The sequence below is a fragment of the Microcaecilia unicolor genome, chromosome 1 (assembly GCF_901765095.1).
Source record: "Microcaecilia unicolor chromosome 1, aMicUni1.1, whole genome shotgun sequence".
Taxonomy (NCBI): domain Eukaryota; kingdom Metazoa; phylum Chordata; class Amphibia; order Gymnophiona; family Siphonopidae; genus Microcaecilia; species Microcaecilia unicolor.
The window spans coordinates 373,336,623-373,352,866 of NC_044031.1; the positions used below are offsets into that span (position 1 = coordinate 373,336,623).

General features: G+C 41.6%; 1 protein-coding gene across 2 annotated transcripts in view; it reads left to right on the top strand.

Moving 5' to 3' along the window:
• LOC115474456 (gastrula zinc finger protein XlCGF58.1-like) overlaps window positions 1-16,244 on the top strand; it is a 73,331-nt gene that overhangs the window by 12,778 nt on the left and 44,309 nt on the right. For both annotated transcript variants that reach the window (XM_030209929.1, XM_030209937.1), the window contains exon 2: window positions 3,318-3,444. In XM_030209929.1, coding sequence (XP_030065789.1) covers window positions 3,318-3,444 — 127 coding nt within the window. The remainder of the gene's footprint in view (window positions 1-3,317; window positions 3,445-16,244) is intronic.

Sequence of the window (16,244 nt, forward strand, 5' to 3'; positions counted from 1 at the left end):
TGTACCTCCTATTCCAAAGTATTCTAGTATATGTAATAGTATTCCCTGATTAACCATGTCAAAGGCACTGGACATGTCAAATTATAGGAGGAGTATGTTGTTGCCAGTTGCAATTGCTTGTTTGAATGAGTTCATTGCGGACACTAGATTCATTGCGGACACTTGAACCGTTTCAGTGCTGTGATTTGACCGAAATCCTGATTGAGATTCATGCAGAATTGAGTGTTTATTTAGGTATTCAGTAAGTTGTTTCATCACTATACCCTCCATGAGTTTGGTTATGAGCGGAATAGATGCTACTGGGCGATAGTTAGTTAGGTCCATTGAGCTTTTCTTAGCATCTTTTGGAAGCGGGGTAAGTAGGATGTTTCCTTTATCCGTGGGAAAGAGCCCATTTTGCAGCCTGTGGTTTACATGGTTCATGAGGTCTGTTTTAAATAGTTTGGGTGCAGATCTTATTAGACCGGTAGGGCAAATGTCTAATTTGCATTGCGATTTGGTGTATTTTCCGAGCCAGTGTGAGATTTCATCTGATGAGAGTATGTCAAAGTCGGTCCATAATCGATCTGCTGGGCTTTCCCCGGGTTTTGGGTCTAGACGTTCAAGGATGTTTGTGTAGTCCGTTATATTGGTGGGTATCATGAGTCGGAGTTTTATGATTTTTTTCATTGAAGTAGTTCGCGAGATTAGTTGCTGATGGGGTGTCTGTGTTGTTGGAGGTAACCGTTGTAGTATTTAGGAGATTGTTTACGAGTGAGAAGAGTTTGTGTGTATTCTTAAGTAGAGAGGTGTGTATTCTTGTAATTTGGTCCTATTTTGGTTTTGTAGTACGTCCTTTTAGTTTGTCTGATAGTGTATTTGTATTTTCTTTGTAATTGTTTCCAGTCTTTGAGTGTGTGTTTGTCTTTTTTCTTGCTCCATGCTCTTTCTAATCTTCTGACCTGTGTTTTTAGTTCTTTCAATTTTTCGTTAAACCATGGTATTAAGTTTTTTTCTATGTGAGGTTCTGGTTTGAAGTGGTGCCATGTTGTCTAGAACTGTTCTGCATCTGTTGTCCCATTCTTGGAGATATTGGGGTGAGTCTGTGGGTGTTGTCCATTCGTCGGTGTAGAATTGTTGCCAGAATGTTAGTGGGTCTATTTTGCCTCTTGTAGTATATGTTTGTTGTTCTTGTTTTTGTTGTCTTTTTTGTTCTCCAGTTGAGGGAAAGGTTTGCACTGTAGTGATCGGACCATGGCGTGGCTGTCCATTTTATGTCTGTTACTGTGAGATTTGGTTCTGATGAGAATTTGTGGGTGATGATATCTAGTGTATGTCCTTTGTTATGGGTGGGTTGTATGTTTGGCCAGTGGAGCTCCCATAGTTGGAGGAAGTCCTTGTATTCGCGTACATTGCTTGAGTTAGTATCTTCAAGGTGCAGGCTGATGTCTCCTGCTATGAGAAGGTTCTGGGTGGAAACACAAGTATTCGATATGAAATCCAGAAAGTGCGTTTGTGAATCTTGCCAGTTGCCCGGGGTCTGTAAAATAGGATTAGGTTTAGGTGATCTCATTTTATCATAGTCTCCTTTTTGAAAGTTAAATGCTAACGTATTGGATTTCCTGTATATATTTACTCCAGAGTTTATATCAAATCTGATCATATTATGATCACTGTTATCAAGCGACCTCAGAACCATTACTTCCTGCACCAGATCATGCGCTCCACTAAGGACTTGATGTAGAATTGCTCTGCCTCTTGTTGGTTCCTGAACCAGCTGGTCCATAAAACAGTCCTTGATTTCATCAAGGAATTTTACCTCACTAGCATGCCCTGATGTTACATGTAACCAGTCAATATCAGGATAATTGAAATCACCCATTATTATTGTGTTTCCCAGTTTAGTGGCCTCCCTTATTTCTTCAGTATGTCAGTTGCTGACTGAAATGCTGATTTTTACCTTCATTTGATTATCGTAAGGTTTTATATTTAGGTTTGCCTAATATAGTGTTTAAGCTTTTGCAACTTCCTTAGAACAAGCAACACATCTGATTTCTGTATGTGGACATTTTGGAGGAAATTATACAACTTGTCATCTCCATTTAGGTGCCCCAAAGATGTGCAATAGGATCCTATTCCAGAACAGAATGTAAGTGATTAGGTTCTCTTATAGAATACTAGCTTAACCTGATATCGGCATGCCAGGGGCGTAGCCAGACAGCAGAGTTTGGGTGGGCCTAGGCAAGAAGTGGGTGGGCACCAAGTGTTCTCCCCCAAAACACCCAAAAAATATCTCAACTGGTGGAAAAATGTTTCTCTGCACCTTGGCAGTCTGCAGCAAGCATGTACTGAAAACTATCGTGGAGAGAAGTGTTTTTGTTACCATCAACAAGGGGAAGTCTGGCCAAGCTAAATGTGTGCTACTGTTGGGTGGGCCTGAGCCCTAACTGGGTGGGCCTAGGCCCACCCAGGCCCACCTGTGGCTATGCCACTGCGGAACGCTTCACATTTAGGCACTCAGTTTTAGCAGCCATAGAGGTGGCATAAGTACAGGCACCTAAATGAGGCAGAGATGTGCAGACATTTATGTATGCGGCATCTATATTACAGAATTGCCCATTTAGGGCTAGATTTTATTTATGATGCCTATCAAATTGGCGTAAAAAAATACGCCTAAGAGTATTCAATAAACTATGCCTTAAGTTAGGCATTTTTTTTTTTTGTTACATTTGTACCCCGCGCTTTTCCCACTCATGGCAGGCTCAATGCAGCAGGCAATGGAGGGTTAAGTGACTTGCCCAGAGTCACAAGGAGCTGCCTGTGCCGGGAATCGAACTCAGTTCCCCAGGACCAAAGTCCACCACCCTAACCACTAGGCCACTCCTCCACATGGTTTATAGAATACACGTGTAACTTTAGTCACCATATATAGAATCCATTCTAAGGGAGTTGCGTTGGCTACCTATAAAATCTCGCACACTACTTAAATGTCTTCTTTCTAGAACTCTTCATTCTTCTTAACAGTGCTGTGGTATATAAAACTTCCATGAGACAGTGTGTGTTTTCACTATGATGTACACAACTGGAACAGTTTACCCTTGAAGTTGTGTGTATATCGCATTATTTGATTTTTTTTGGAAATGGAAAACGCTTGGCTTACCCATTTTATTTTGAATGATTTTCTGTTTCTTTTATTGTTTCTTTTTTAGTGAAATAGTATACATGTTTATTGTAAACCATCTAGAAGTATGTTGCTAGATGGGTATATCTTTAATAAAATAAAAGAAAGTGAAATAATAATGAAACTTTGACTTAGGGTATCCGCTTTGCTATTACAGTCTTTGGTCACATTCAAAGATGTTGCTGCTTATTTCTCGGAAGTGGAGTGGAATGTTCTGGGGGAATGGAAGAAAGAGCTTTTCAAGAAGGTCATCAAGGAGATTCATGACATCCTTGTGTCACGGGGTAAATGTATTTATTTATTTATTAGGATTTATTTACTGCCTTTTTGAAGGAAGTCACTCAAGGCGGTGTACAGTAAGAATAAGTCAAACATAAGCAATAGCCAATTACAGCAGGAAATATATTCAAACAACAATACAAAATAGATCTGCTACATTACAATATCAACGAATACACTATAAAACATGTTAGTAGACAACATAGGATGTAAGCAAAGATGGAACATACAGACAAAAACATAGAGTTAACAGGAGTAAGAAAATAAGGGACTAGTTTAAAGAAAGGTACTTGAACATTATAGCTAGGGTAGGAGTGGATAAATACATATGTGCAGTTGGTGTCATTTAATTCTTCCGTTAAGGGCTTGGTTGAAGAGCCAAGCTTTCACCTGCTTCCTGAAGTAGAGATAGTCTTGTGTTAAGCGAAGCCTTTTCACGGAGTGCATTCCAATCTGGATATTTAATGCCGGGCCATTTCCAGCAACCAACATTGATTATCCAGGGTTTTTTTTTAACTGCTAAAATTTTAACCTGCCAAACCGATATTCTGTCTTCTCTATCATCTACTGCACAGGCACATTATGAAATCGGCAGTATAAAAGTAACAGATACCAGGTACCACGGGCATCTGAAATTTAGAACTTAGCTTCTGATGCCATCCCATATCCAACAGTAGCTAGTGAAAGAAAATGTTAAGAACATGAGAATAGCCATACTGGGTCAGACCAATGGTCCATCTAGCCCAGTATCCTGCTTTCCGCAGTGGCTAGTCGAGGTCAGAAGTATTTGGCAGAAACCCAAATAATAGAAACATTCCATGCTACCAATCCCAGGGTAAGCAGTGGCTTCCTTATGTCTGTCTCAATAGCAGACTATTGACTTTTCCTCCAGGAACTTGTCCAAACCGTTTTTAATCCCAAATATGCTAACCACTGTTACCACATCCTCTAGCAGAGTCCCAGAGCTTAACTATTTGTTGAGTAAAAAAAATATTTCCTCCTATTAATTTTAAAAGTATTTCCGTGTAACTTCATTGAGTGTCCCCTAGTCTTAGTGCTTTTTGAAAGAGAAAAATTTTTTTGATTCACTTCAACTCATTCTGCACCACTCAAGAGGTTGCACCTGAATCACATCTCCCCTCAGTCATCTCTTTTCCAAGCTGAAGAGCCCTAACCTCTTTCCTTTTCCTCATATGACAGGAGATCATCCCCTTTTCATTTTGGTTTTTTTTACTTTGAACTTTTTCTAATTCCATTTAGCCCTACCCTCTGTTTTCTAATCCATAACAGAACATTGCCTCCTATCCCATGACTCTTTTTTGTATACAGACACCTTAATGTGTTATTTCCTTGCATCTACAAGCTGTTTGGAAGTTGACGAGGATAATGTGTATCTTGGGGTATGTGCGGTAAGATAAAATGTAAATCTTGAACTAGAGGCTTCTCACAAGACCAGCTGGAGTCTGTCTCCCTTTTTTTTGTACAAAATATTTTGGCAACCAGAGAGAGGATTTACCTCTTAGATTTCTTCTGAAAACTATGACTTCTGCATAAGGTCATGACATGTCAGCTGCGCACTATATTGTACAATGTGAAACCCCTTCCAAATGGTAACCAGAAAATTGGCACCTGCAATGTATGAAGAGAAATGTCTGTACCAAAAAATTTCTGTGATATAATCTAGTCGAGTGACAGGCCACTGCTTCCTCTTCTTCTTTCCAAGCTTTGGCAGACAAATACGCATACCCGATATATACACACACCTCCATGCACACATCACACACTGCTCCGTCAGAACATGAAACAGATGGAATCTCCCCAGAGATTCTACAAATGCATTTTAAAAGTCATTTTCCTACTTTTTATTGACAGGCTATTCAATTGTTAATCCTAATATTATATTCAAGATTAAAAAGGAAGATGAGAAATATTTCACTCAACAATTTGAGTGGGAGGGAAAAGAAAATCCAAATGACTCCACCACCAGTAAGTAAATGTTTTGAATTTAATGGACTTTGCAGTATCAGATCACAGGCGATTGGTCATTAACATCAAACATTTGGAGATATAAAATCAGTTTCCTAATTTAACATTATCATATCCTTGGTGGATCCTTGTAAATGTGTTTTTCTTATCACAGGCCTTCCGATTATAACGTCTTTATTCTCACTGAATGTTAAACAAGAGGAAGATCTCCCTTTCATGGATCATCCTGAATCAGAGATGTCTGAACAGATGCACCCTTCTGTAACATGTACGTTCAAAACCCTTCCTGCACATTTTACTAAGGTCAGCTGGGACCATTTATGTATTATGCAGTGCCATATATGCTGGCTGTAAGGAGCACCTGTTGAAAAAACTCCAAACACTACAGCCAGGTTCATATACAAAATTGAAAGTGCCTCCCCTTTATTAATCAAGTTACATTGGCTTCCCATCAAAACGAGAATCGCCTTCAAATTATGTACCTCTATCTTTCAAATCTTAAATGGCACAGCCCCAGATTATATTATACCATTAATAAACTTACTCAGAGAAACACTAAATATGAGGCAAGTGACTAGGTCAGACTACATCTCCCAAATTGTTAAAAGGTGCTCTACAAAACAGTTCAGTCTGCAGACTTCAAATACCTAGGAATCAAATGATGGAACTCCTTACCACCCAAAATAAGAAGTATACAAGAATAAACCAAATTCTGCAAAATCCTTAAATCATTCCTTTTCAAGCAAACCTTTACAAAGAACAACCATAACTCAAGCAACTAATTCTCCCCTCAATTGGTTATTTATCATTAGTCTTCTCACTGTTTCATGTGCAATTTCTCATTCATAATAGGTTTTGAATGTTGAATATCCATAGATATCCCAGTACGCCTATAATATTGTATTGTATAATTGGGTTCATACAACTAGATTACTCTCTTATGCATTAATGTCTGATATGTATACTATACTGTTTATTGTAAGTCACATTGAAATCAAGCTTATTTGGGATAATGTAGAATATAAATGTCACAAATAAATAATGAAGGCCTGGTGGATAAAAGGCCATTGTGTTTTATTGTGTTATTTTGTATCACATTTTTAAAAATTTAATATTTATAAATTTTTCAACAAATTCTGAAATTGTAAAAGGAAAATCAGCAATATTGACAGAAAAAGAGATACCAAGAACTTATAAATCAATCAATTGATAAAGAAAATAAAAGTAATGTACAGTCACTAGTCCACAAAATTAGAAAAAGAAAAGTCATAAATCATAATACAGTAACTAATACAAAAAGAAGCCTAATTAAACTGAAAGCCCCCATATATCCTACCCAAAAACAACATATGGATTCCTACTCTTTACTAGCCAGAGAAGCTTCCAATTGGGAGGGTTCAGTAAATGTTTACAGTTCACCATTAACTTTAATCAAATATTTCCTAGGATATTAAAAAAATATGTAGAACCCCTGCCCTAGGGCTTAATAGTTATTCTTTTTTTGTATCTCTAGAGTTGCAGCTGAAATATCAGCAAATACTTTTTAGATGGTGATGAAACAATGCCCTCCTATTCTTATCAAATAATTGAAAAACTAAGGGGCTGTTTTCCTTATGCAGGTCTTTCCCATGTGCTAAGGCCGTTTTTACCACAGCAGTAAAATGGCTGCATTTCCTATTTTTTGTATTAATGGCCAAACACTAATTTCCCTGATAGCATGTGAGCCCTTACCGCCACCTATTTTGTAAGTGCTAAGAGCTCACTTGTGGTAACGTAGCTGCGCTATCTGATCAGGGCAGACATGCCCCCTCTGTGAAAATTATTTTTAAAATATTTTAGCGGAAGGAGAGTAGATCCAAGATGGCTGCCTGAGTAGATGTGCGGGAAAGAGCTCCTGAAACCCACTGAAAGCTTCTTCAACTGAGTGCTCTCAGACCTGTTATGGGAAAGAGGAAGGGTAAACCCGGAGTGCCTACCTCCACAGGCAGGGTTGAACCCCTTCTCTTGAGGCAGCTGACTTTGGATGAATCGGGACTCAAACCGCCGGGAACCGGAATGCTCGCTTCAGGTGGTCCGGGTGAACGATCAGACCTAAGCGCTGAAGGAGTATCTCTAAGCCCTCCCTTATTGACGGCACCTCCAAGACCAGGACGAGGGGCGACGGGCGCGAGTGAACAGCGCGCTGAATCCAGAAGTCTGTCCCCAGCGGCTGGGTGTGGAGACCCCGCGGCCACGTCAACGCCAGTGCATTTACCAGCTCCGACAATAGTTTTGTCTGGAAGAAACCCTGGCGAATCGCCCTTGAATCTTGGAGTTATGAAACCAGCTACCGTCACGATGGAATCTTTGTGGGAAGCTATCCTCCTCTCTTCCTTCCCGTTCACATTAATTGATTTGATTTGCTTACTTTATTTATTTTTTTGTCTATTAGATTGTAAGCTCTTTGAGCAGGGACTGTCTTTCTTCTATGTTTGTGCAGCGCTGCGTACGCCTTGTAGCACTATAGAAATGCTAAATAGTAGTAGTAGAATATCAGCTTGCAGCAAATTTCAGGTACTTTGTCTGGTGCAGTGGTGGATATAAAGAGTTTACAATCTGATTTGCAATTGAAAAATGCAGAACAAACTATAAAAATGGAGAACTTTGATAAAGAAGTAAAAACAATTAATTCCTCATTAAATGTTCTAATGAGGGATAGTAGTTTCCAACAACGCAAAACGGAATATTTAGAAAATCAAATGAGGGCTAACAATTTACGTTTCCTTAATTTTCCTAAAAGCCCGTTGGTTCCAGCAATTGACATGCTCAAGAAATACCTCAATCAAGTATTAGGTATGCCCCCTGAGATGTACCCTCCGATTACTAAAGCAATGTATATTTCTGGAGCACAAGGGAAATCATTGCCTGTTAACCCCCAAGATGATCTGAATATAACAGAACTTTTAGAATCCTCATTAGAGACTATAACAGAAAGAACTACGTTATTGGTTACTTTTGCTCTGCAATTAGACCACAACAATATTTTCAAACTCTTTTTCCGCCACATTAATTCATCATTCTTTGGCTCAAAAATTCAAGTATTCCCAGATTTTGCTCGAGAAACTCAAAGGAAAACAATTTTTGTTATTAAAAGAGAGAGTTTTGCGCATAGGTGGGACCTTTATGTTAACATACAAGCTCATTTTCAAAGCACTTAGCCTCCCAAAGTTCCATAGAAACCTATGGAACTTAGCCTCCCAAAGTGCTTTGAAAATATGTTTCATAGTAACATAGTAGATGACAGCAGAAAAAGACCTGCACGGTCCATCCAGTCTGCCCAACAAGATAAACTCATATGTGCTAGTTTGTTAAGGTTCCCATGTAAATGTTATATTTCCTTGAATTTAGTAAATTATGTTTATTTTGACCCAGAGAAGTTAAAAGCATTTATTATAACAAAAGAAAAAAGAAAAGAGCACCATGATGCACCAATTTTGGATTGTACAGCGTTATACCGGCTAGCGATATTCTGGGTTCTGTCTACTTGAGGAAGAAGTAGTTTACTTTGATATTATTTGAGGTTTGTTATTTTCCTGTTCTTGGATCACCAATTGTGGACTAAAATGTTCTTTTTTTTTTTTTTACCTTTAATTGCAAATTTTCCTGTAATATCATTATGTGATTTGTGTTTATTGCATACAGTGGTGGAAATAAGTATTTGATCCCTTGCTGATTTTGTAAGTTTGCCCACTGACAAAGACATGAGCAGCCCATAATTGAAGGGTAGGTTATTGGTAACAGTGAGAGATAGCACATCACAAATTAAATCCGGAAAATCACATTGTGGAAAGTATATGAATTTATTTGCATTCTGCAGAGGGAAATAAGTATTTGATCCCCCACCAACCAGTAAGAGATCTGGCCCCTACAGACCAGGTAGATGCTCCAAATCAACTCGTTACCTGCATGACAGACAGCTGTCAGCAATGGTCACCTGTATGAAAGACACCTGTCCACAGACTCAGTGAATCAGTCAGACTCTAACCTCTACAAAATGGCCAAGAGCAAGGAGCTGTCTAAGGATGTCAGGGACAAGATCATACACCTGCACAAGGCTGGAATGGGCTACAAAACCATCAGTAAGACGCTGGGCGAGAAGGAGACAACTGTTGGTGCCATAGTAAGAAAATGGAAGAAGTACAAAATGACTGTCAATCGACAAAGATCTGGGGCTCCACGCAAAATCTCACCTCGTGGGGTATCCTTGATCATGAGGAAGGTTAGAAATCAGCCTACAACTACAAGGGGGGAACTTGTCAATGATCTCAAGGCAGCTGGGACCACTGTCACCACGAAAACCATTGGTAACACATTACGACATAACGGATTGCAATCCTGCAGTGCCCGCAAGGTCCCCCTGCTCCGGAAGGCACATGTGACGGCCCGTCTGAAGTTTGCCAGTGAACACCTGGATGATGCCGAGAGTGATTGGGAGAAGGTGCTGTGGTCAGATGAGACAAAAATTGAGCTCTTTGGCATGAACTCAACTCGCCGTGTTTGGAGGAAGAGAAATGCTGCCTATGACCCAAAGAACACCGTCCCCACTGTCAAGCATGGAGGTGGAAATGTTATGTTTTGGGGGTGTTTCTCTGCTAAGGGCACAGGACTACTTCACCGCATCAATGGGAGAATGGATGGGGCCATGTACCGTACAATTCTGAGTGACAACCTCCTTCCCTCCGCCAGGGCCTTAAAAATGGGTCGTGGCTGGGTCTTCCAGCACGACAATGACCCAAAACATACAGCCAAGGCAACAAAGGAGTGGCTCAGGAAGAAGCACATTAGGGTCATGGAGTGGCCTAGCCAGTCACCAGACCTTAATCCCATTGAAAACTTATGGAGGGAGCTGAAGCTGCGAGTTGCCAAGCGACAGCCCAGAACTCTTAATGATTTAGAGATGATCTGCAAAGAGGAGTGGACCAAAATTCCTCCTGACATGTGTGCAAACCTCATCATCAACTACAGAAGACGTCTGACCGCTGTGCTTGCCAACAAGGGTTTTGCCACCAAGTATTAGGTCTTGTTTGCCAGAGGGATTAAATACTTATTTCCCTCTGCAGAATGCAAATAAATTCATATACTTTCCACAATGTGATTTTCCGGATTTAATTTGTGATGTGCTATCTCTCACTGTTACCAATAACCTACCCTTCAATTATGGGCTGCTCATGTCTTTGTCAGTGGGCAAACTTACAAAATCAGCAAGGGATCAAATACTTATTTCCACCACTGTAAATGTAATGTTAGAATAATCATAAATAAAATAAAAAAAATATATATATATATTTTAGCGTATGGTTTGCACGCACACATTCAAAAATTACCACAGGACACCTTTTTTTTTTTTTTTAGTCATAAACAGCAGTATACACAGCAGATCAATGGGCAACCGGAAATGCAGAGGTCAACAGTAAAGAAAAGCAACAGTCCCCCGTCCCCCCCCCAAACTTCTTGGAAAGACGATATGCGCCTCAGAGCTGTAACAGGTGTTTGGTGTCTGCCAATAAAGGGAGACTGGCGCCCCCTCACAAAACCAATCTGGTCATCAGCTATCAACTGATGTAATAGGGGGGCCAGGCGGTCTGCCAAGATTCTTGACAACAATTTGATGTCTACATTTATCAGGGAAATTGGCCGGTAGGAACCGGACTGAATCAGTTCCCATCCTGGCTTAGGTATAAGGCTTATGAGAGCAGTATTGGCATGAAGGGGGAAACTCCCACCTTCAACCACCGTATTATAAAAATCTAGTAATGGTCCCATGATCCTGCTCTGTAATATTTTCTAAAACTCACTGGTAAATCTATCAGAGCCAGGTGCAGAAAAGTGTTTTAATGCTCTTGATAGCCTATTGTAGTTCTTTTTCCATCACTGGCTGATTAAGAGATTCTATCGCTTCCATCGAGAGACTGGGCATACCTGAGGTCTGAAGATACTGGTGTATACTGGCTTCTGCATCTATGTCTGTTGCATCTGATGCATATAAAGTGACAAAGAGGGGCATTTTCGAAAGGGACATCCAAGTTTTGATTTGGTTGTGCTCGCAAAACGTCCCGATGCAGGGACGGGGAAACCCGTATTTTCTAAACAAGATGGACGTCCATCTTTCATTTCGATAATACGTCAGGGACGTCCAAATCCTGAAATTTGGTCGTCCTTAGAGATGGTCATCCCTAGACATGGACGTTTCTGATTTTCGGAGATTTTCGAAACCAAGGACATCCATCTCATAAATGACCAAACAGGAGCCAGCATTTGTAGTGCACTGGTCCCCCTGACATGCCAGGACAGCAACTGGGCACCCTAGGGGGCACTGCAGTGGACTTCATAAATTGCTCCTAGGTACATAGCTCCCTTACCTTGTGTGCTGAACCCCCCCAAAACCCACTACACACAACTGTACACCACTACCATAGCCCTTACAGGTGAAGGGGGGCACCTAGATGTGGGTACAGTGGGTTTGTGGTGGGTTTTGGAGGGCTCGCTGTTTCCTCCACAATTGTAACAGGTGGGGGGGGGGGGGGGGGTATGGGCCTGGGTCCGCCTGCCTGAAGTGCACTGCACCCACTAAAACTGCACCAGGGATCTGCATACTGCTGTGATGGACCTGAGTATGACATCCGAGGCTGGCAATCAATATTTTTAAAGATTTTTATTGAAGGTGGGAGGGGGTTAGTGACCACTGAGGGAGTAAGGGGAGGTCATCCCCGATTTCCTTCGGTGGTCATCTGGTCATATCGGGTACCTTTTTGTGCCTTGGTCGTAAGAAAAACACAACCAGGTGAAAACGTCTAAGTGTTCGTCAGGGACGTCCTTTTTTTCGATTATGGGTCAAGGACGTCCAAGTGTTAGGCAAGTCCAAGTCGCACCTTCGCTATGCATCCGACATGCCCCCTTGAACTTTGGCCATCCCTGCGACAGAAAGCAGTTGGGGACGTCTAAAATTGGCTTTCGATTATACCAATTTGGACTACCCCGGGCGAAGGACGTCCATCTTCCGATTTATGTCGAAAGATGGGCGTCCTCCTCTTTCGAAAATGAGCCCAAAAGTGTTGGTGAAATATTTCCGCTATTTCCTCCAGTCTGGTAGAGATAGATCCCGTTTGATTATGCATTGCCGGTATGAAGTGAGATTTTCGATTGTTTTTCACTATGCGCGCCAACAACCCCCCTGCCTTTTTTCCATATTTATAAAAGTTATACTTGCGATAGATGAGTGTTGTCGCTGTCTGCTTGTGCAGTAAGCTATTTAACGTCACTTTAGTTGCCATTAAAGTGTCATGTGTGTGTGTGTGTGGGGGGGGGGGGGGGGGTTGAATTTTGAGCATGCCAACGTTTAATCGCCCTCAATTTACTTTGTACTACTACTACTTAACATTTCTAGAGCGCTACTAGGGTTACGCAGCGCTGTACAATTTAACAAAGAGAGACAGTCCCTGCTCAAAGAGCTTACAATCTAATAGACAAGTGAACGGTCGGTATGATAGGGGCAGTCAAATTGGGGCAGTCTGGATTCACTGAACGGTAAGGGTTAGGTCTTTCTAGGTCTACTATCCCCCTGCGCAATGCAGCAGTTCCGTGCACTGACATAGGCAATTACATCTACCCGAAGCACCGCTTTGGCTGTCGACCAAAAGAGTACCGGGTCATCCGTGTGTTGGTGGTTCGAGGAGAAAAACTCTTGCCATTTGGTCTGTAAATATTTAACAACATCCACTGAGGAAAACAAATAAATAGGCTGGAAATCGCCAACCCGGAGCCTTCTGAAAGTAGGGCATTGCTTCCAGATCGACCCATATTAGAGCGTGATCCGAGATCTCCTTTGGCCTTATGGTGGTAGAGAGTACTTGAGATAACATCACTTGTGGCATAAATATGTAGCCAAGACGTGACTGTGTCTGGTATGCTCTAGAGATATGTTGAAAGTCTCTGTCATTTGGATGTAGCAGTCGCCACGTGTCTACCAGTCCCAGTGCAGAACAAAAGGATTCTAACACCGAGGGACTTGGCGGTAACCAGTTCTGTGAGGAGCCCGTTCGATCTATACTTGGATGAAACACTAGATTCATATTTCCAGCCAGTATCACCGGCAGATTCGGGTGTTGCTGACAGCAGGAAAGTAACCGAGAGTAAAAGGTTTTGTCATACACAACTTGTGCATATACTGCCACCAGCAGTATGTCTCTATGTTGTAAGCTAACTTGGAGTCCCACATATCTACCTTCCAAGTCTTTAAATAGTAATTTGGCTTGGCAGGCTAGGGACCTATGTAGTAATATTGCCACCCCTCCTTGGCGTCCCAACACCAGTGAACAATAAACCTCCCCCACCCATTAGTGTTGTAGTTTTTTATGTTCTTCTGTAGACAGCCTTGTTTCTGGTAAACATGCTGTATCAGTTTTGTGTCTTTTCAGGAGTTAATTCCACGCACATTCCATGAGAACTAAATTTTAGTTCTCTTAACAGTGGAATTAATTCCACGCACATTCCATGAGACTACACGGATTGAGCGCGCTAGAGTTTTAGCCAGGGTGCTTAAGAGAATGACGCATGGGAACAACGTTCTTTTGTGTCAACCCTGGGGCGCCCAGCCTCCCTCCAGGGAAGTTTTCTCCCAAAACACAACTCATTCTAACAATTATGCTTCTAAAGAAGTTACAACAGCATTTAAACCCACCTAAGTATTGTTTCTCCTCACAGTGAATCCTATAATATCCCATCCCTACTCCCCTCTTCAACCACTCCCTCCCCCCTCTCTCACCCAACCCCCCCCCTTTCCAGCTTGCCTTTCCAACTATACCCATATGAATATCCATCTCACAATCAAGACAGATATCAGGACCACGTTTAATTCCTGAGGCCCCTCGCCCCAACAAACTGTATGATATAAAACCATTAATGCTTTGTGCCATTCTCGGGAATAAATATCTCCAATAATGAGTAAGCTTCAAATATCTCTATAAATGAGTAAAAGACATATGCTGTGTTATCTTATCTGACTAAGGAGTTTTCCTGCTGTTTGTTCATTAGTCCAGAAACAAATTCCCATGCCGCTTCAACAATATCAAAGGATTGCCAGTGACCATGTAGTAATATTTTGAGGGTTGCTGGATGAAGTAGCAAAAATCTGATGTTTTTGTCATGTAGTTGGCGACAGAGTGGTTTGAACTACTTCTGGCGTTCCTGCAAGGATGACGAGTAATCTTGAAAAATTTGTATAGTGTTACCATCATATTGTAACGCAAAATCTCCCATGTGTTGGGTCCCGCATGGTCAGACAGTGCAATCTCTGTGGTTAGCCATCTCTCCAATACAGAGGACAAAGCTCTGTCTCCCACTGATTCTGGTAAGCCAATGATTCTTATGTTGGCCCTACAAGTCATCTACCTTAGTAGATAGCTCACGTACCGTGTTGTTGAGTTTTTCTTTGGCCTCTGTGATCGGGGGAGAAGCATCCTCCAGAACTGAAACCCAAGTCTCCTGTTAGCTTGCTCTCATCTGCTGAGAGGGTCTCAAAGTTGGAGAGTTGATCTGATAGTCGTTCTGACTTTGGTTCCATTGCTTCCTCTACCACCGTCATCGGTTGCCTTAATTGTTCCACCGAGGACTGCCCTCCTTGCGGCAGCTTCCCCTCCATCTTGCTATCTGCCGCTCAGCCCTTGTCCTTCTCTTGCTTCAATCCTTTGCCTACCATACTGCCCGGTGAAGCTTTCAAGTATTTGTCCATCTAATAGGCATCTACTAAGGCACTTTTGGATGAAAACGCAGTAGTAGTGTTTTTTTGTAAGCTATAAGGGGTGCGAGGGCCTCCGACTATGCGAAAGACAAATCTCACCCTCTCAGTGCATCACGTGATCCTTGTACCTCTGGAAATATAAATTTTGTTCAGCTCTCTGCTGCAAAATAGTATGAATTTCTCTTCAAACCGCTATACGTTTTTGTTTCAAGGAGGGGTCCAGCTGAGAATCATGAACTCTCTTAAGATCCTGGAGCTCCTGTGTAAGAGCAAGCAGCCGTCCTTCTGTAACCTTCTTAATGTGGGCCTGATAGGCCAGGATATGGCCCTGCAGCACTGCCTTAGAGGCCTCCCAATATAGCACCAGCCCACCTCCTCAGAAGAATTAGTTGACTCGTAGTCCTGCCTCTTGGTCCATAGATATGTGTGAAAATTAGGATCCCTATACAAGTGAGGTGAGAATTTGCAGGCAAAATCATTGTCGCTGTTGAGAAAGTTCAGTATAGCAAGGACTGGAGCATGATCAGAAACAGTCGGTACATCAATGGTCACCTTTTCTACATTAGTTGAAAGAGAAGCTCCAAAAAGCAAGTAATCCAACTGTGCATATACTTAGTGTAGGTGAGAATAAAAAGCATAATCAAAGTCATTAGGGTCCAATGTGTGCCACACGTCCACCACCCCAGCTGTTGCATAAGGAAATTCACTCTCTTCCCTTTATGATCTTTTGCTGCTTGTTTAGGGGGCTTACAATCCACCTAGGGGTTAGCCGTGATATTAAAATCCCCTCTAATGAGAAGGGCATAGTCTGGATATTGAGCCAATTGAATGGAGAACAGCTTGTGGAGTAGACATTAAGTACATACACAGAGCACAATAAAAACCTTTGGCCACAAATCTTCCCTCTTTATCTTGAACTGTTTTACGGGTGTGGAAGAGCAATTGCTTGTAAACCAGAATGGCGACCCCTCCTCCTTTGTCATTCGCTAAAGGACGAGTAGCAGCCACATCTCAGTTTCTCATTTTCCTTAACTGTGAGGTGTC